Source organism: Lepidochelys olivacea, assembly GCF_965140295.1.
Source record: "Lepidochelys olivacea isolate rLepOli2 genome assembly, chromosome: 4".
Classification (NCBI taxonomy): domain Eukaryota; kingdom Metazoa; phylum Chordata; order Testudines; family Cheloniidae; genus Lepidochelys; species Lepidochelys olivacea.
In genome coordinates this window covers 95,584,324-95,605,703 of record NC_140414.1, presented here as the reverse complement: position 1 = coordinate 95,605,703, position 21,380 = coordinate 95,584,324, and the positions used below count along the sequence as shown (strand labels likewise).

Below are 21,380 nucleotides of genomic sequence, written 5' to 3'. Positions count from 1 at the left end.
TATTTAAAAAAAACAAAACAAACTGCCAGTGCTTTGTCACATAGTGAACTTAATGAAAGTGGGGCTGACTCGGTGATTCCAAAATGCAGAACAGACAGCTTTTAACTATCTAAACTATATTTTTGCCTTACGCTTGCAAGTTGTTTTTTCCTGGATGGGGTTGATTTATGTAGAAACATGGTTGTATTACCAATTAAACAGTTTCCCTAACTCCAGCTTTCCATAGGGCAAAACCATAAAATATTAATCACAGGGACCAAAGTGTTAAAACTATTCTGTGACTATAGCCTTTGCATGCAGACTAATACTAGAATACTGAGAAAACTAGAACAAAACTTTATTCTTACTGATTTTTCATAAGAAGAGGATTCCACACTCTGCCATGGCCTAAGGAACCTACTCTGTGGTCAGTAATACTTAAAATTTTAATATTTTAACATAATTGAAATTGAGAGAGCCAGAACAACCTAACATTTTGGGAGGTACAGTATTTGATAGTCATGAGGGTGCCATGTAAAAAAACGTATAAAATTGTTATTCACAAACTATTTGCTCTGCAGGCAAACATCCAGTCAATCATGGCCTCTGAGAAACAAGTGAACATCCTGATGACGCTGCTGGATGAGGCTCTGAAGGAAGTAGATCAAATTGAGCTGAAGCTGAGCAGTTATGAGGAAATGCTACAGAGTGTAAAAGAGCAAATGGATCAGATCTCAGAAAGCAACCACCTAATTCATCTCAGCAACACGAATAATGTGAAGCTGCTGTCGGAGATAGAATTCCTAGTTGTAAGCATGTTAATTATGGCCTGAAATCTGAAACCTTTTGTATTGGGAAGTAACTATTTATTTTTAGAAGTGTCTTATAATAGCTGTCTTCTTCTAATAGAATAGCATGAAACTAAACTCTGAGCCAGTGCTTTGCTTATATACTGTACTTGTATGTTATCTTTTAGAATCATATGGATTTGGCAAAAGGTCACATAAAGGCCCTCCAGGAGGGGGATCTGGCGTCTTCTCGAGGCATTGAAGCCTGCACTAATGCAGCTGATGCCCTTTTGCAGTGTATGAATGTAGCTCTTCGACCAGGTAACGCTTTTATTAAATAAAATAAGGGAAAATGTAATACTCTCATTGTTACAGTAGTACCTCTCCTTTCAGGTTTTTGGATAGTTTTTCCACACATAGGGAATCTTGCTCTGTAGCTTCTTCCACTCCTAACAAAAAACCATAAGTCTTAAAATATTTTCTGTTGTGATTTTTAGGACATGATATGCTTTATGCAGTCAAACAGCAAAAACAGCGGTTCAGTGACCTACGTGAACAATTTGCAAGGAGACTTGCCAGTCATCTGAACAATGTGTTCGTTCAGCAGGTAACTTACTTGGCTTCTTTAATCTGGATGTTTGCAGCTAGATGGCCTTTTTGAAAACTTTGAAAACAAACCATTATAAAGTTTGATGTGATTAACTGAAATCCAAGTACATTTTCTGATCCACATAATAACTTACCTGACTTTGACACATTTATTTACAATAGTCTAATTGTGTAGAATACTAAATTCAAGTAGAGAGATTTCTAATGGTTTCTAACAACTAGACCCCACAGAAATCACCATCTATACATTGTTGCACAAAATGATCTATATTAAATTTGACATGTACCTTAAGGTTCAGTTTTGTGATATAACCATAGTCATTTATTTTAGCCTTAAAGTTCGATAGCTAAAACAACAAAGAGCAATAGTCAGAGCCAGACTGAGTATTAAAAGATGGACCCTTCCCTACCACAGAAGGGCCCATCTCCACTACAGATATAATTGCATCAAGGAAATTGTATTATGACTATTTGCAAATCTATGGTTATGCCACTGTTCCAGTTCTTCATGTAGCTTGGTTACAAAACATGGCTGAATTTCAGTCTATGCAACAAATTGGAATTATGATATAAGCATGGATTTGGACATAAGGTAAATAGGCTGCCTGATATGATTGTATTTGTAGCAGGGATGAGTCCTACACAATTTAGTAGGACTTTGATCTAGATATTTCTTGTAGTGGAGCAAGTGGCATACTCCCAGTTCTGTAGTTGAATTGTTCTAAAATCGTAAGTGAAGTAACTTTTTAAAATCTTACAATATGGGTGGAGGAGGTTTGAACTGAGGACTTTTAGAAGGTGTTGGATTAAAGTGTTTACAGGGCTGGTTTCAAGCAGAGGAGACTAAAAAAACTCTTGCTTCTGCAATTCTGTGGGGTTTTTTTTGTATGGACCTTGCAGCAAGTAGAATTGTCTTGCTGTGGTTTTGATAGTTGTTTTAAATTATTTCAAATTCATATTGTGCTGAACTTGTTTTCTGTGTGGGGTTGTGGGATTTTCTAGCACCTTTCAATTTTCAACTTTTTTTTTTTTTTTTTGTAATTATTCCTGTATTTTATCTCCAATTAGTTTGCTCAGACCCTTCTTCAGCTCTATAACAGGTCCTACTATCTTTCGGTTTCTGTGAGTACATCAGGTTTGATTCAAGCTTCTCTAATTTTATTTTGTTTTTAAAAGCTTGCTAAATCTAACTAGTAGTTGCAGCTTTGGCTTCATAAATAGGAAACTTGCCTTTACTGATTGCAGGGTATAAGGGCTCCTCCTCCAATGTTCGTATCCGCACTCAAGCTTTGTGTGTCTGTTAGTGGACAGACAACATTCACATGGCCTCTGAGGCATAACTAAGGTAGTGAAGTGACAAGTTGCATGAAGAAAACTATTATTACATTTGCCACAAAATGAAAATGTTTGTGCATAACCAATACAAACAGCACCAAACAAAAAAAGCTGGCTGAGATGCTAACTAGTAGTTTTTCTAGGTATTGCAGAAAATGAAGTTTTTCCAAATAGAGTAATGCAGGATAATCCCATGTGCACATGACATTGCATTTGGCAGTGCAGGTCCTCCCTATAATGGCAAGTATTTCTCTACTCTGTAAAATAATAACTTGCTGGATCTGCTTAGGAATTGTCATTGTTAGCTTCTGCTCTTTCTAATTTTTTTATCCTCCCTTACATTTAAAAAAAAACCCAAATCTGTGGCATCCCACTTCTTCATCTATCAATGTGTCTAAATGAACAGGTAGAGACAATAGTGTTCAAGTCCTATGTAAATGGTTCTTATTAGAGAAGCTGGAATGTTGGATTTGCTGGACAGTGCAGTAAGAGGATGGTTGTGCATTTAAAGGCAGATTTATTGAGAACTTGCTTTTCTAATTTTATGCTCCTGATAGTGCTTTTTTATAAAAGTTTAGAGAGAGTTAGCTCTACTTACTACACGTAATATATTGGTTGCGTTCATCTGATCTATCACTTAGCTAAACCATACTGTTGTTTTTATACTGGAGGAAACTTCAGAGGGAGGACATATAAATAAACAGTAAACTTACTCAGCCAGTCATATATTCTGTGTTACCTTTGCAAAGATTTCTAATCTTTATGCCTGGATAAGTGCTGACACAAGTCCAGTTTCTTCTTTTGCTTAATCCTTCAGTGAACACATTGTGAGGGTGCAAATTCAAAACCCATTCAGCAGATCTGAGTGATTTCGCTACAGGTTCAAGTAGGAAAAGCTGATGGACTGGGAAGGAATATGCCCTTGTTTAAATTCTCATCTTCCAATGTAGCAGGAACAACAACAAATTATACTTTAAATTTAGCATGTTGGACAGTGGCCCATCTGTTGTGTCAAAGGTATTGGTTTATAAGATGGCACACTGTCTTACTGGGCAGTTGGATGAATTCAGTGCAGAGGTTGCCCATTTAAATGTATATGAAAAACGTCTCTAACTGGCGCATTTTCTCTTGTCTTTAACATCTTGTTGAGAGTTGCACTTTTTGTTTAGAATTACTTGCGTGATTTATTTGAATTCCTCATGTAAGCACTTTTCTTGTTTCATTAAGAAGCGGTCCTAAACCAGAAAAGGCAATGTGAAAACATGAAGCAGTTCAGTCTTCTGCTCATATATACAATCAATTTATATTGTCAGCTGGATTTATTTAGACATGATAAAGAGAGAATAAACTCCAATGGATTTATCTAAGCTTAGATATCTTAACCTTGAAACTATAATGCAGCTTGTTTCATTTTAAAAACAGAGTTTAGGTACCAGTGCATTCACATATATTTTTATTTTAAAAGATTAATACAAGAAATTCTAGAAATCTGTTGACATTTTAAACAGAAAAATGCAACTCCAGATTAGAGCTCATTGCATTTGGAAAAAAAAAGTCTGCAGTTACTATTGCTAACATTCAGCAGTTGATATAGTTAAACATTTACTTGTCTGTGTTCTAATCTTATCTTGTTTTCTAAACTTGTATTTTATTAAATAAAATACATCTGTAACTTTAGGATGTTATCAGGTTCTATTAGTAAGGAAAACATAAATCAGCTGGGCTTTCTTCTTTTGGAACAGTGGACAGCAAACTTGATAAAAGCTTGCAGTGCAACGTGATTAAAAAAACTGTGTAATTTTGTGCTGTGTATGTATCTAGGTGGTAGTACACTGAACCAGAGGTGGTACTCCTTTTTATGTGGCATTTTTGGAGGAAAAACACATATTAGTTCTGGGCCCCTAGATACTAGAATTTAAACAAATTGGATGTCATTTGGAGCAGAGCAACAGAAAATATGAAGATGGAGGGATTGACTTGGAAGGAGAAATAAGGAGAACGAAGTTAACTTTGATAGACCATGGCTAAAGGGTGAACACGATCAACTGTAACTATGTGAAGAATGCTAATACCAAGCAGAGAGGGAAATTCTTTGATCTGGTACAAGAGGGGCATGAATCGGAATTATGGGATGAAATAAGCAAAGGAAATTTTGGCTGAATATCTGAGAATGTCCTAACAATAACATCAAGTAAATTGTACAGTAGTCTTGCAAGAGATGTGATGGAAGCTCCAACAGTTGAGTCTGGACTAAACAAAAACAACTGAAATATATATTGTAGGAAACAAGGCTGCATAGTAGGAGGATGAAGTAGATGACTAAGAGGTTTTCTGCATTGAATTTCTATGAAAACCCTACCTTAAAAAGGGTGGGGGGCATCAAAGAGCAATTAAGAATATTTTGCTATTACTGAACTAATATACAACCTTTTAACAGTGTTAACTACCTAACAAATGGGAAGATAATTGCTGCTGTTGATATAATATATTACTTACTCTTGTTTGTTTAAGCCCAGCTGATCCCTGGTTTTTTAATTGTTTTGTTTTAAATAAATATGCAACAGTAAAGACAAACAATACTTAATATGACTACAAAGATCACAGTTTCTCCTCATTCAGCAGGGGTGACTCAAGTGTGGCCTGTGCCCATCTGTGCATATACCAAGGTGTGGCCTGCCTCCTGCAACTCTCAACGTCACTAGTTTCAAGATTTCAGCTGGGTTTTAGAGAAAAATAATTTATCTGAATGTGTGAACTTACTCTTTGCTGGGACAAATAAGAAAAGTCATCTCAATCTAGGAATCATTTTAATGTAATCTGCTACCTCATGCTGTATCCCAAATTGGATGTAGTTTTCTTTATCATTCTGATTCTGCGAAAGGAGGTTGTAATAATAATAGTAATAATAATAATAAAATCATAGTTTGACTAGTTTGTCTAAAGCATTTTAAATACACTGAATTGTTTGGATTGCAGTGTTTAGTTAACTTTTCAGTTAATGTGTATATGGAATGTCCAGGTTTAAGTCTCTTAATTTAAATTAGATGTCCATGACTATATCACAGTTGAAAACTACAAAGATTTTGAGTTCTACACACTTCTTTTACAGACATTGGACCTAATTCCCAAGTCTGTCTGAACTGTACTTGGTATGTACTTGGTACAGTGGGAAAGGGCTATGGAGGAAGATGGCCCTAAGTCATCTTTTTTTGTTTCTGTGTTCTAGGTACCAAACTGGCATCCATGTAACTTAAAGCAGCCTAATGGCTGCTCTAAACTACACAAACTAAAATAATCTTAGGGCCACCCTGCCAAATGGTCACCCCCATGCCACTTCTGACCTGCTCAAGAATGCCCCTCTATCTGGAGAGAGTGGCTGACAGTGGTTTAAGCTGACTTTACACTACTTGAAAATTCTGTTATGTCACAGGAATCACTGGCTCCCTAATCAGGGCAGTTTGTGTGCCCTTTACACTACCAGAAAAGCACAAAAGTTATAGATGTGAGGGCCAAGATCTGGTCCATAGATTAGTTGTGAACCAGAGGAAAATTTTCCTCCTACATAGTGCAACAAAGTATATAGTGACTTAAAAATTTAAAAATGAAATCTGTGAAATCTAACCTTGAATTGAGCTAATAATCATACAGTCTACTATGTCTCCAGAGTGATTTGTCATCTCAACTTGAATTAAACCAGTGGTCTCCAACCTTTTTACGCACAAGATCACTTTTTGAATTTAAGTGCAATCCAGGATTTATCCCGCCCCTTCCCTGAAGGCCCCCGCCCCACTCACTTTCACTGGGCAGGGGTTTGGGAGGGGGTGCAGGTTCTGGGCTGGGGCAGAGTGTTGGGGTGCAGGAGGGGGTATGGGTTGCTGGCTCGGGGGGGGGGGGTTGGGTTGGGTTGGGGCAGGGCTACCGGAAGAGGCCAGTGCGCCCCCTGCCATCCTCTGCAGGCGTCGCCCCCACAGCTTCTGTCGGCCACAGTTCCTCATTCCTGGCCAATGGGAGCTGTGGGGGCAGTACTTGAAGGCAGGAGCAGTATGTAGAGGGAGGCCCCTCCCCTGGGGCTGGAGGGGTGTGCCGGCGGCTTCTGGGAGTGGCCTGGGACTGGGGCAGGCAGGGAGCCTGCCTTAGTGGTAACTCTGCTGTGCTGCCGGACTTTTAGCCAGTGGTTGTGATTGAGTGGGAGAGGCTCCAGGATTGACCAGTCGATTGCAATTGACTGGTTGGTGACCACTGTATTAAACACACAAACCCTTACTTTAAAAGAACATTATTAAGGTTGCAAAGACATGCACTCAAAAATTAGGAAATACCAGAATTAAGGTTCTCTGTACCACCTTAATTCAGTCCCCTTGTTCATGTGCATTAAGATACAGTTTTAATTACATGATTGCATACTATTTTTTTTCCACAGGCCCTCTGTCAGTTACTGTACAAGATGGACTATGCTCTAGGGATAAATCAGGGTTTTATAGTGAAGGAGGCAGTTGTCTGTTTCATTTCTTGCAGAAGTTAAAAGGCGTGAAGTGAATGAGGCAGTGGATTGCAGGAAGAGTGGATGATTAAGGCAGCTGAATGTTGCTCTTGGAAACTGAATTCTGTCCCTGCCCCTGCCCCAGGTTTCCTGTGTGATCCTGGACAGTCACTTAAACTAGTCTTTTCACAGGTGGTTACTGTGTTCCTCATTTTCTCTGGGTGCTTGACTTGAGACCCTGTGGGTCTGTTTGCAGAAGGCTGAGTTAGACTTCTCATCCTAGTCCCAGTCCCCCTAGTCCCAATCCCTCAGCTCCTTGTCCAGTCAATCCCAGCTCCCCTTCCCCGCTCCTCATCCAATCTGCCTCTCTCCACATTCTCTGCCTCTGGTCCTCCTTCTCCTCCTCCCGCATTTCATGCCCTCACTGGCTTCCAGTCCCTGTTTCCATCACCAGACTCTTCATCCAATCTCAGTGGTTGCCTCGCCCCCACTCCTCTTTGCCTTGCCAGTCCAGTTCTCTGCTCGCACCTTGGCTTTTCATCAAATCTGTTTCCCCAGTTCCCATACTTCATTCCTTCCCCACCTCACTAGTTCTCAGTCCCAGTTTCCTTGCTCAAACAGTTCCTGTCTTCCCATGTAGCTCTTCGTTTCATATTGAGTCCTTCCTCCATTGCCTTCCTTGTCTAATCTGTTCAGTCTCCTTTCCCTGCCAGTCTCTCTCCCCTGCCCCTGCTCCTCGTCTCAATCTAATTATCGCACACCCCCAATCTGACTCTTATCCCCTCTGCTTTCAAATCAGATAGCTTCCTCTATGCTTCCTGGGCTTCAGCAGGAGGAACATTGAGACCAGAAGAGGGACAGTTTTTTGCTTTTCATTTCTGGTCCAGACCCAGTCTGGCCTGCAGCAGCAATTGCAGAGAAAGTCTTGTTACCTCCTGTAGCCCAGGGCTGGAGCTTGCTCAGTTGCTCAATACAGATGGGAATCTTCAGTGAGTTTAGATGCTAAATTCAATCAAGACTCTGCTGCGTATGTGCAAATTATAATTTTTCAGATGCTTATAACTTGGCCAAATTTGGTCTGATATTCACAGGGACACCAAAAGACAAATCCATGATATAAAGGTCACCCCCATTCTCCCACCCTGCCAAATTTCAGGTCCAAGCTCTACAACATGGGGACACTAGAACATCTCAGTTAAAGTCATCAGAATTTTTTAACACAAACAAAATAACATAGTATTTTTTCTGAATGGGTAAATGGTTTTGGTTGAAATTAAAAAAAATAAAAATAAAAATCGGTTTTGAGGCAGACACCTGGCATAGAAAATTTCAGCCCCAATGGTTAAAGTATGTCATAGTTATAAGCAACAGAAAATCAGGCCTTCTAATGGGAAATATTGGGCAACTTCAATAGGCAGTGCTACCAGCCCTGAGTATGGTATAGTAATGTCTCTGTATTGTTGTTTTGTATTATAACAGTCCCCAAAGGTCCCATCTGAAATCAGGTCCCCGATGTAATCCAGCTCTTTTAATCAGTGGATTACAAAACATTTTACAAAGGAGGTTGGTATCATCACCGTTTTACAGATGGGCTAACTGAGGCACAGAGGGGCAGTGACTTGCCAAAGATCACCCAGCAGGCCAGTGGCAGAGTTAGGAATGGAACCCAGATCTATCAAGTCGTAGTCCAATGTCCTAGTCACTAGGCCAACGCAGGATATCATTTAAGCTATTAACTGCAGATAAATGACATGTGAAAGAAGTAATTTTCAGTTTCACTTTTCTGTTTTCTTTTGTTTATCTGACTGTGATAATTTTTAGGCTAATTAGATAGCATTTGTAGTGGTATGTTTACACACATTGCTTCTATGCTTATTTTAATGTTTTCTTTTATCAAGGGTCATGACCAAAGTTCCACGCTTGCCCAGCACTCTATTGAGCTGACATTACCCAATCACCATCCCTTTCACAGAGACTTGCTTCGATATGCCAAATTGATGGAGTGGCTAAAAAGTACAGATTATGGAAAATATGAAGGGTTAACAAAGGTATGAGACTCAGATATTGGATAAATTCTCTCTAGTGCTATGTGTTCCATTATTTTTGGATAAGTGTCTTATTCTCAATTTGAATGTTAAATTGTGATTAAAAAAATCACAGCTCAGATGTTTTAATCCCTGATCCTTCTTTCCCTACTTCTTTCTTGGTATTATCGTCATTTACTGTGATATACACTATAAACTCCTCTAGAGATAGGTGTTTTTAATATCTGTACAAAGTTATGGCACTTAATAAATATGTGATACCTTTAAATACACATTTTTCCATTGTGTGCACTAACAGCATACATAATTAAAAAAATAATTCTGGAAAATAACTCTGGTATAAATGATCTTCTTAGTTCCACAGAACTCATTTTTAATCCATTTTTAGAGGCTACTTTAAATAGAATAGAAAAAATCTCAATTTTAGTTATTTTTAAAAGTTTTGTTTTGTAAGTTGTTTGTACAGGTTTTTCAAAAATACCATGAAGTGAAAAATTAACCACAGATTGTACAGTAATTGTTCGGGTGTAACTGAAGGCAACATTTGGCCCTTAATAGTGAGGTTTTTTTGCTCTTATTAAACACACTATTTTTAAGACTGATACAATGGATGACAATTATTAGCAATCCTGATACTGACAATTTTCTGTTATGAGCAACTTTTTGCTAGGAACCAACCCAATCCGATTGATTTGAATGTTAATGGCATTTGGCTATTAGCAACTGTCATGCCATTTACTAACCATTGTTTTTGCCGTACAACCCCACAGGTACTCACTTCCTGTGGAAAGTCCCAGATGCAGGCAGGTTTGCATGGCTGCTGCCAGGGAGGGAAGCACTTGATTATGCTAATCCTGGGCTCCTGGAGCAGTCTGGACAGTGCATGGAGAGGGGCTGTGCAGCCCTGCAGGTGCTCAGTGCCTCTGCTTCCTGTAGAAAGCCCCAGCATTCAGGCTACAGCCCTGCTGCTTCCCTTCATACCGCCCACCCTTCCAGTTTCCCTTCCGACTCCACAGTACCTCCTGCGTTTTCTTCTGTATTGGTAGTGGGTACCTAGCTGCAGGGCTGCTCTGTGCTGCTGTCCTGGGCGTGGGTTTTTTGCCTATTGGCAACTTTTGGTTATTAGCAACTTTCTGCTAGGAACTGAGAGGTTGCTAATGAGTGTCATCCATTGTAAATTCAGTCAGTCTTAAGTATTAGAGTTTTAAAGCAGACTCCTAAAAATGATCCTGAAATATTCAACTAGTTGTGTCTTCTTTCATGTCATATAAGCAGAAGTTGGTTAAATGCCCAGTAGAAGACTGACGTCTTACAGTCTCTTTAATTACCTTTTTTACAAAGAAAGTAATTTATTCCCCATTTTAGTCAGCATTCATGTAAATTAGGTATGTGTCCTGTTAGAGAGTATCTCTACAGAGACTGAATGGTAAATTTCTAGAACATTTTCATACCTTTCAAGTGTACACAAACTATATTTGATAGTCTTCTTTGGTATCCTGTTCTAATTTTTCCTCGTTCTTTTGATTTGTTTGAATTGGGCTGTAAGCTAAAGTTAGGGATATACTCAGAAAACAACAGTCCTTTTACTGGAATTTTTTCTTTTGCAGCTTTGTAGTTAAAGTAGTGCTTTTGAATAATATAATATTCAAATGAGCAAATAAATCAATAACACTTTCTAACTGTGAACTCAATGATTATTATAATGATGTAACTTAAAATGTAATGAATTATTTAGTTTGTTTCCCCCTGATAATGAAAGTAAGTAACTTATTTTGTGCTTGTAATGTTTTTTGATAGAAATAATAAAATGCAGTAACTTCCAAGAACTGAAACTAGATTTCCCCACTAGCACAGGTTTGTGGCTATTAGATCATTAAGCAAACTAAATAATTTTTCAATTTGTTTTACTTACTTTCTGAGAAATAATAGTAAAAATAATGGACTGAACACCATTGTGGAAAGTAGAAGTAGTTACCGTTGTATGTAAAAGTGGTGATAACGCTTTAGCAACTTTGGGGAAGGGCTGAGTTCCTACTATTATTAGAGGGTAATGAGATGTGTGTATAGTATGTGCGCACACGTACAACCCTAAAGATAGGCATTTGCTTGCCCTCCTTGTCACGTGAGCTTACACACATGCACATATGGTTTAATAGGGAAATATTCTTCCAATAGGTTCTTGTTACATTTTTGCACTGATGGTTAGGAATGGATTAGCGATTTATGGACTCGTTATGTCAAGTGATTAACATTTGAGGAAAATATGAAAACGAATACCTACAGAGGGCACTTCCATTTGTGGTGCTGACTAAGAGATTGTTTTATATAGCGAATTCAAGTTATAAATCAAGCAGTCAGACAGTCAAATAATTTATACTTTAGTTGTGAGAAGTTTTTTGCTTTTTGAAATTTAAGCTTTTTTAGCAACGATGCAAGCCAAAATTAAAGCTGCTTCTGTAGCTTACAGTAAAGAAGATACATACAACAAATAAAGGACCAGTATCACTGAATCTGGTGGCAGGGAAGTGGAATTTATAACATCTTGAGCTAGCTTTGCCTTCTGTTTCTCAGCAGGGATTCATCCTGTGGGAGGCAAACTTTCAGGGTTTTTGCCTGGGGAGCATATCTTTTTATTTGCTGCTAGAGGCTCAGTAGAGCCCAGTAGCAAAGGCTGTAAAGGGGATTAATTGAATTATCATGTCCCCCTGCCACTCTGGCCACCCCCAATAACCGTGGGCTGTACTGGCCATTTATATTCCCCCTGTGGTGGGGAGGTTACAACCTACCCCAGTGGATTCGTTGCTTCAGAGCTTCTTCTGGTAGCATAGACTACTAAGGTTTTATATAGTCCAAATCTTTAGATGCAAAACACCAAGAGCATTAGCTTGTTCATTTTATTTGCAGGTTGCCATTTATAATTCTGGGTTATTGCATTTGTTCAGATTACAGTACTTATGCTAAACTGTTTTTGTTTTTCACTTAAGAATTACATGGATTATTTATCACGGCTATATGAAAGAGAAATTAAAGATTTCTTTGAGGTTGCCAAGATTAAGATGACGGGCACAACCAAAGAAGGAAAAAAGTTTGGTAAGCTCCCAAGAGACACATACCTTTGCTTTTAGTTTTTTGTTTGTGTTGTAATAAACAGTTATGGCAAATCATTCAGAGCCAACTTTGTAAATGACTGTTTTGTGCCTGAACTGGAAAGATGCTACATTTGGCAGACATGGTGAAAGTCAGAGGATAAATATGGGATCATCAAAAATGTATTAGGTACACTGCAAAAGCCCTCAGTGTGACACTTGTAGTAAACTAAAAGGGAGTAGAATGAGATAACTTGAAGAATGAGGCATGACACTATATATGTCACTGTGAGTGCAGATCATTGTTTGAGACCTAACAACACATTATTGTTTAAAAACTTATTGGGATTTTAACACTGAAGCAAATTTGAAAACAAACATTTTATCCAAAGAAAACTATTTGGCAGTGTTTTAGTGTTACTTGTGCTACTAAGAGATTTGTATTTTAATAAATACTTATGAGAGATTTTGAGGAAGCTAACTTAAACACTAATTCTGCCCATGGGGATGTACATACATGAGTTTCAAAGGGAGCTATGTACATGCATCTGAGGTTGGAAATTGTATTTAGTTTCCCTTTTGATGGGTGCATGTATCCCCTTTTGGGAAAAGGAGTTCACTCATGCGTATGAAAGGGAATCTATACCCAAAATAATAATGCTGTCTAGCAGCAAATAATAAAGAAAAACATGTGAAAGGTAGATGGATTTGTATGTATTTTAATGTTTGGTATAGACATATGGCCTTTAATCTCTGATCATTTTACTATTGAAATGAAATAATGCAATTAATTCTGCTTTGCCTTTTTTAATACAGTGAGTAAATCTTTGATGCACTTTTTCAGATGGTATAGTCTATTAATATGCCTAAATTTGCCATAGCAGATGATTGAACATGGAGCACAAATGGTTCCCTAAGGTTTTCAGAAGAACAACTTGGGGCAGAAGAAGTCCTGAATCTTGAAATGTTAACTTACCTTATTGGTCAAAGTTTAAAAAATAAATAAATAATCCCCGCCTCCTCCCCGCCTCTTAAAATAACCCTATATTTTTTTCCATTATTTTTTTACTATTCCCTTGTGATCCACTTTGGGAGGAAACCACGTTATCCATAGTAATCATGTTCTGGACTTATGACACATTATTGTGAACTGTGGATAACAGATCTCTGTTTTAGAGAAAAGAGATTATTCACATATGTGAATTTAAAAGAGCCAAGAGAATTTCTATTAAGACTCATATTTGTGTAAACTTCGACTATATTTTTTTTAAAGCCTAGCAATCTTTTCAGTCTAGCAAGAGCTTGGAGAAATTTTCTATAAATTTATCTAGTGTAAGATTAATTACTTTTGTAACAGTTCTACTTAAACATAGACACATTCTTTTATAGTTTGTCATGTAGCAAGCCAAACTGTTGCTTTCTCAGACCTTCAGTAAGCCAGGGAAGAACTTCCTTCTCATAGGACATTCTGAGATATGTCCTCCAGTATTCATGCAGAGACTGAGCAGAATCTCTTTCTCAAGGAGTGAGTAGGCTTCAGTCTTTGCACAGAAACAGAACTGGCATTCTGCAGTTGCATCCACGGAGGAAGTTCCTTGCTACCCAACCCAGGAATTAATGAGCAGCTTTCATGGATTCATATCCCAGAATCATGGATTGTCTGTGAAGTCCACAAACAAATTCAACCTGAATTAGACCATAGTGGTAGTATAGGAAAATACACTGCTCTGCACTGTTCATGTTCTTAATGTTATCCGTTGTGCAAAGGGGGGAGGAGAAGCATCTCAGATCTCTACAGATAAATAGTATTTCATTTTGCCTTTTAAATGTCAGCTGATTTTTTTTTAAATGAATGTGAAAACCAGTTTAACAATGCCGAATTAAAAAGACTTTGTGCATTTGAGAAAGTTAGTGCATATTCCTAAAAGATGTTTTGTTGAATTAATGTACATTTCTTTAATAATGAAAAAATTACTGTGTAAGGAACAGACAGAGACTTTTTACAGAGTAGGTTGTGGGATATCAGACATTGCCAGTCTTTGAGCTGTGTTGGTGTTTTCTTGCCTTTTGCTTCTTTGCAATTTCTGGAATGAAGCTTCAATTTGAGCATCTTCAACGCAGAGTCTGCTGGGAGAATTCTTTTGGTGCTCTGTACTAGCAGAAGGTTCTTTTTTTTGGAAGACAGTGACACAAAAAAGAGAGCAGTAAACTTCTGGGATAAATTCTTCCTTGCCTTAACGGGATGTATTTTTCTTCCTCTGTTAAAGCTAGAATCTTGTTATCTTCAGTGCATTTAAATACAATGAGCTGAAAGACTCCTAGAATCTTAGAAATGTAGGGCTGGAAGGGACTTCAAGAAGTCATCAAGTCGACCCCCCTGCGCTGTGGTAGGACCAAGTAAACGTAGACCTTCCCTGACAGATGTTTGTCCAAGTTTTTAAAGGATATCAGTGATGGAGACTCCACAACCTCCTTTGGAAGCCTATTCCAGAGCTTAACTCCCATTACAGTTAAATAGCTTTTCCTAATATCTGCCTTAAGTCTCCCTTGCTGCAGATTAAGCCCATTACTACTTGCCCTAACCTTAGTGGAGCTGGAGAACAATTGATCACCTTTCTCTTTATAACAGTCCTTAGCATGTTGGAAGATTATCAGGTCCCCAAATCAGTCTTCTTTTCTCAAGACTAAACATGGCCCTTTTTCTCAACCTTTCCTCATAGGTTTTCTAACCCTTTTATCCTTTGTTGCTCTACTCTGGACTCTCCAGTTTGTCCACATCCTTTCTAAATTGTGGTGCCCAGAGCTGGATGCAGTACTCAAGTGGGGGCCTCACCAGTGCCAAGCAGAGAAGGACAATTACCTCCTGTATCTTACATACAGCAATCCTGTTAATACATCCCAGAATATTAATCTTTTTTGCAGCTGCATCACATTGATGAATCATATTCAGTTTGTGGTTCACCATAACCCCCAGATCCTTTTCAGCAGTACTACCGCCTTGACAGTTATTCCCCATTTTGTAGTTGTGAATTTGATTTTTCCTTCCTAAGTGAAGTACAAGTCTTTATTAAATTCCATCTTGTTGAATTCAGACTAATTCGCCAATTTGTGAAGGTCATTTTGATTTTTCAACCTGTCCTCCAAAGTGCTTGCAACCTGTCCTAGCTTGATGTCATCTGCAGATTTTATAAGCATACTCTCTACTCCATTATCCAAGTCATTAATGAAAATATTGAATAGTACCAGACCCAGGACTGACCCCTTTGGATCTCTACTAGTCATGCCCTCCCAATTTGACAACAAACCTCTCTGAGTACAGTCTTTCTAATGCTAATACATAATGTACCATGTGACAACAGTATGTCTTACCTACCAGATGATACTTTGTTCAAGGGTGGTCCTTGGCTATATTTCTTTGTTCTGCAGTGCCAGTCGATGGGGTTAGGGATCAGGGAATCTATGAAGAAACCAATACCAAATATGCAGTACTGTGGTAAAATATAAAATAGTGCAGATAAAAATTAAGCTGTAATTAAATTTGAGTCTGACATCCTAAAACCGTCTGCATTGATGCCTAGTTGAGAAATCGGTGTTGAAGAGCATTTGCACATCCAGATTTGTACAATTGAAAGTAAATATCTGTCCTCTTAGAATAGGACCAGCTTGCCAGCTCCACTCTGATGGGGTGGTTCTTTGCAGGATTGTACACATATACATTTCACTTTTTGTTTTATGTGTGTCCAGTGCATTCAAGTCAGAGACTTTTGCCAGCAGTACTACTAGGTGGTGCACAGGCTCCTGCTCAACATGTGTTCTCAGGAGAGGGCATAAAAGGGGCTTGTCCACTGTCTTCCTGGTCCCGAAGAAATACTTCACCCTCTCCAAACTGATAGGACCCTATTTTGAGCCAATGGCTACAATTTCATTATCTTTATTTTCTCTAAAGAAAGTGGTTCTTGGTGGCAGTCATTTCTGCAAGGAGGATTTCAGAACTTGCTCTCTTGGCTGACCCTCCTTTCATGGTATTCCATAAGGACAAAGTATCTCTTAGGCCTCACCCTAAGTTTATACCTAAGGTAGTGTCAGTCTTCCATTTAAACCAAACAATCTTTTTGTATTTTTCCTGACATGTTAATTTAAGGCTGAAAAAGCATTCCATACTTTGGATGTTTGTAGAGCACTGGCGTTTTACTTGGACCACACTAGGTCTTTCAGTTCTTACTCCAGGCTCTTTGTAAGCTATGTTGAAAGAATTCAAGGTCAATCAGTGTCATCTCCTTGAATCTCATGCAGGGTTTCTGAATGTATGAAGCTCTGCTACGATCTTGATAAAGTCTCTCCTCCATTGAGAATAACATCTCACTCCACTAGGGCTCAGTCCACCACATCACCATTCCTGAGCAATCTTCCAATAGCTTGTTTATGCAAGGCAGCAACATGGTCGTCTGTGCATACTTTTCCCACTCATTACACCATGATTCAAACCTCTTGAGATGATGCCAGCTTTGCAAGTTAGTGGTACAATCCCTGTGTAGATGATCCAAAGTCGTCCTCCCTTTAAGGGAATGTCTGAGGAATCACCTCCAGTGGAATGTGTATGTGCACAATCACTCAAAGGAGAAAAAAGGTTATTTATCTGTACAGTAACTATTATTCTTTGAGGTATGTTGTGAACATGTACTTCCCACCTTCCCTGCTACTTCAGACTTTACTTAAAGTGGTGCGAAGGAATGGAGAGGTAGGCGGCAGACATGCCTGTTTTATGCTGTCACCTGAGAGCATGAGGTGAGTGGGAGCATATGCATCACCTAGTGGTAGTATTGGCAGAAGTCTCCAACTCGAGTGCAGTAAGCACACATTCACCTCAAATGGAATGTGTATGCACAACACAACTCAAAGAACAATAGTTACTGTACAGATAAGTAACCATTTGGTGTTTTTGCATCTGTAACTTGAAAAATTCATGCTCGCCAAGAATTGTTGAATCCTACTAACTTTTTTGCTTCTAGAGCATGTGTGCAAGTGCTTTCCACTGGTGAACTTAGAATCCTTTATCACAAACACAGGGCAATATTACCCTGTCACAGGGTACTCTAAACTGCTTACTAAAATGCAGTTTTTTGCTTGAGGAAACTGCTTATTTTATTTTTCAGACCAGCAGGATATTCAGGGGATAAACCTTTTAAAAATGAGTTGCATCTTTATGTAAATGTTGTTATTGGTAGTGACTTTTTTTCTGAGCCTGGCAACATCTGCAAACTGGAAAATTGTTAATGCAACCTGAATGAAAAACACACTACTTCTCACTGTGAAAAGCAAAACTGAGTTGTCAGCAACAGCAATATACAATAGGCTGGCTGGTCTTATTGTAGAAAAGAATATTATTGAAAGGACTTTTGCAGTCTTAATAGATTTTTAGTTAAAGAGCTGGAAGATAATGCAGGTAGCCCTGATTCAGTACAAGTCTGCACAGGATTAATCTGTTTGCATTTCTCTTTGTTTGGTATCAATATGATTTACAGTTTATTTGCACACTGTTCCGGTAAACTGCAAATCTCCTCCAATATCAATCTTTGCAAATAAGACTCAGTATTTTGGTGGTCTTTTCTGTGTTAAGGAGAATTTGATGTATAAATGTTTAACAAGTCAGAGTTTTCCTCCGTGTTTTGTTTTAAGAAAAATGAAAGTTTAATATTTTGAAACGTATACTGTGTTTTCCATGTAGTTAGAGACTGAATTTCTAGAACAGTAACTCCCCAACTATATGTGTTTGCAACTATAGTTACTTGCTGCTTATAGTTCTCTGCATGTTTCTTTCCAGCTAGTGCTTAACTTGCATCTTGTGCATGGTTTGTGCAAACTGCATTTTTAACTTGTCTTTGTCTTTGATGCTTGCAACCTAATCCATGCCAGCTACACTGCCTCGAAAAGAAAGCGCTGTCAAACAGGAAACAGAGAGTGAGTATGATTAGTGCATTAGTATGTATTGTCAATGCATGTGTGTCTATGTATAGGTGTAGTTATATATAATGGAAAACCCATTAACCCTAAAGCTAACTGTTCAGGGTGCAATAAGTATTTGTAAGCAAAACGCATCCAAGAGATGTTGAACATAGTTGGCAATTATATTAGAAGGAACATACAGAATGAAAATTAATAATCGGTTTCTCTGTGATTTTGAGATTTATGAAGATTTACGACAGCATTTTACTTGCAGTTTGAATATAACAGGAGATGTTTCTCTTTACTTTGTTTTTGAACTGAGGTGTCTCATCATAGCAAGAGCTCTTCCTTAAGTCCTCTTCTCCCCCTGCCGCACTTTATTCCCAACTGTCATTAACCAAAAGAGTGTGAACTATGGACTTGTTTTTTCCAAGAGAATATGGAGAGTATCTTCAGATACTCAAGTGTTTGCTCTACTATTTTCCTTTCAGAATAATTTCCCCACCGGCTCTCTTTGCTCTGTGTGCTGCTGGAAGATGCTCTTAAAGTATCACAACTGGAGTTCCCATCCAGCTTTCCTTTCAGAAAGGAGAGTACCTGCCCCAGCATATTTGCTATACTTGCTGGTCCCAGGTGCAAAATGTCCAAAGTGGCTCCTGATGTCAGTTTTCCTTTGTTATTCCACAATGCAGACTTAGGTAGCTGCATTGTAATTAACTCTGAAAAACACTTAAATATTCCAGTTAGGCTTGTAATGAAGAAACGTGTATACAACAAAACCACTTAGATAAGGTACAAACTATTCAGTAGAAAGAATATTGACCATCTCTATGGGGACTAGGAGTGCTGTTTTGGATATACCTATATTTTTCTTTTCAAATATATTTTATTCCACGTAGGCTACCATCTTTCATAGTTTCATTATTTCATAGGTCTTCATGGAAGTTCTGGAAAATTGACTGGGTCTACCTCTAGCCTAAATAAACTCTCCGTTCAGAGTTCAGGAAATCGCAGGTCTCAGTCATCCTCACTGTTGGATATGGGAAACATGTCTGCCTCTGACCTTGATGTGGCTGATAGAACTAAATTTGATAAGGTAAAACAAAAAAATGTAATGTAATATTTCTCCTTAGTTTTGAACTTTAGATAGTCATGAATCCACATTTTGTTTACTGTCTGAAAATGTTCGTTCATGCCCAGGAGTGTGTGTGTGTCTGTCTCTCTCTCTCTAATGTAATAATGTTTTAAATTCATTTAGAATGAATACATATATGTCAACACTTAAATATGATATGCATTGTGCATTTGCTTAAGACTCTGTAACAGATTTAATTATGCGGACGCTAACTTTAACCATAGTTAAGATTGCAGTTGTTTTCATTATAAGCCCAGTTTTGCTGACCCTCCTCAAAAGTTCCCAAACAAAGGAATGTTGGCCAAAAAATTGGTGGGTTAAGTCTGGGACCAACTTATATATTTTTTTTACCAAAGATGAAGCGAATTGATCATGAGATTCCTGAATTATGACACCTTCATAAGAGAGGAGTTCAGAAAGTATTGTGATGCGTTTTGTAAATTTGTTGGCAAATTGGAAAGAAGGAAAGAGAATCTCATTCACTAGACCATCCAGTAGAGATCTAGTACAGAAGACAAAAGAATAATTTAAATAAACACCAATTTCTAAAATTAACCATTTAAATGTCACTTGCACATTTACTTTGGCTGCCTTAAACTATGGCACCAAATGATTGCTGGAGTCCTCACTTTTTTTTTTTTAATGGAGGCTAAGTCTGTAGCCCTGTCCATTGCAGAAATAGACCTAAAAATGTAAACCAGTATTTAGGGAGGATTCTCAATGGATAAGGGAAAATTTTCCTACCAAAACTGTATTTAGTTTTGCAAAATATTGTAAATTAAGATATATTTTTAAAAAGGAAGAGGGGAACCAATTATAGTCTTCTAATACTTTTTTGCCAAGTGCTATGGTGAAAATGGAAAGTGGGGAAACCATTAAAATTAAGTTTTTTATAGGATTATTTTAATTGAGGAGATGAATACCTTGTTTGTGTGTGGTGGTGTTGCCTGGCACCACCAATCCTTGCTAACTTTTCCTGTTTTAATTGTTGTTTTTTGGGTAACTGCAGTTTACCTGTAAGGATTTTTACCTCTAAGTTACTGACATACACTTGCAGTCATAACAGGTGTTTTTCTATGAAACTGAATAAAAATCCTGGTCCTGTCTGTGAAAATTAGTAATTTTGTAAGAATTCTGATATTCTGTTACAAGTCAACAAAAATAGATATAATCCCTTCAAATGGTTTGGTTTTTGTTTTCATCTTTTAATTATTTTAAAAAGTCCTCGTCCTTTATTTCTACATGTAATCTTGCGTGTGGTGAAGAAATGTATACACAGAGTTATGTAATTTGTTGTGCTTGCCCAATAACTTTTTTGGATAAATCTTTCCCTAATTAGTTTCTAGTGATTGGATTTACTGCTTAATCTTAGTAGTGTGGTAAGCTTTAACAGTTACCATGCATTTAGTTCCTAAATACTTGCAAAGAAACTGATTTAGTTTACTGTATGAGGGTGACACAGTAGACTAGAAATGTCTTTGAAAGAGTCTTTATGGATTGGTGGTTGACAAATAATTTTAATAAATTAAAATGTTTGCCAAAAAGTAGCTTCACTGTTTAATTCGATTTTATTTTAAAATAACTCAAGATCACCCTCTATTCCAAAAGTAAATACAAAAACTTATTTACCAATTTCACCAGATGCTAGTACTTAATACACAAAAACTTTACTGTGAAGCAGTTAGGGTTGGCACATACAGAACATACCTGACACAAACCCATAAAGAAACGGTAAGTTAAGCCACTTAACATACCCTCTGTTCATCCACTCACAGGCACCCACCTTACCAGTTCCACAACTACAGTATTTGCTGCAGATCATGCACCAAAGTCTTTTGCTGTGCCCCACTCAATCTGTGCTTCTGCACACACCCCTTTACCAAGCTACCATGTGCCAACAGAACACACCGCTGCACCAAATGTCCACAACTAATAATATGAAACTGCAGCATAGTATTTGAAATTTTTTCCCAATATAAG

At 37.9% G+C, this 21,380-nt stretch overlaps 1 protein-coding gene across 6 annotated transcripts in view; it reads left to right on the top strand.

Moving 5' to 3' along the window:
- The window catches only part of EXOC1 (exocyst complex component 1), a 56,763-nt gene that overhangs the window by 16,125 nt on the left and 19,258 nt on the right, over positions 1–21,380 (top strand). For 2 of the 6 annotated variants that reach the window (XM_084627239.1, XM_084627238.1), the window contains 8 exons: positions 561–788; positions 956–1,088; positions 1,265–1,374; positions 2,445–2,498; positions 9,090–9,239; positions 12,221–12,326; positions 18,236–18,280; positions 19,198–19,361. In XM_084627239.1, coding sequence (XP_084483365.1) covers positions 561–788; positions 956–1,088; positions 1,265–1,374; positions 2,445–2,498; positions 9,090–9,239; positions 12,221–12,326; positions 18,236–18,280; positions 19,198–19,361 — 990 coding nt within the window. The remainder of the gene's footprint in view (positions 1–560; positions 789–955; positions 1,089–1,264; positions 1,375–2,444; positions 2,499–9,089; positions 9,240–12,220; positions 12,327–18,235; positions 18,281–19,197; positions 19,362–21,380) is intronic. The other 4 variants (XM_084627241.1, XM_084627242.1, XM_084627240.1 and 1 more) reach the window with 3 other exon arrangements.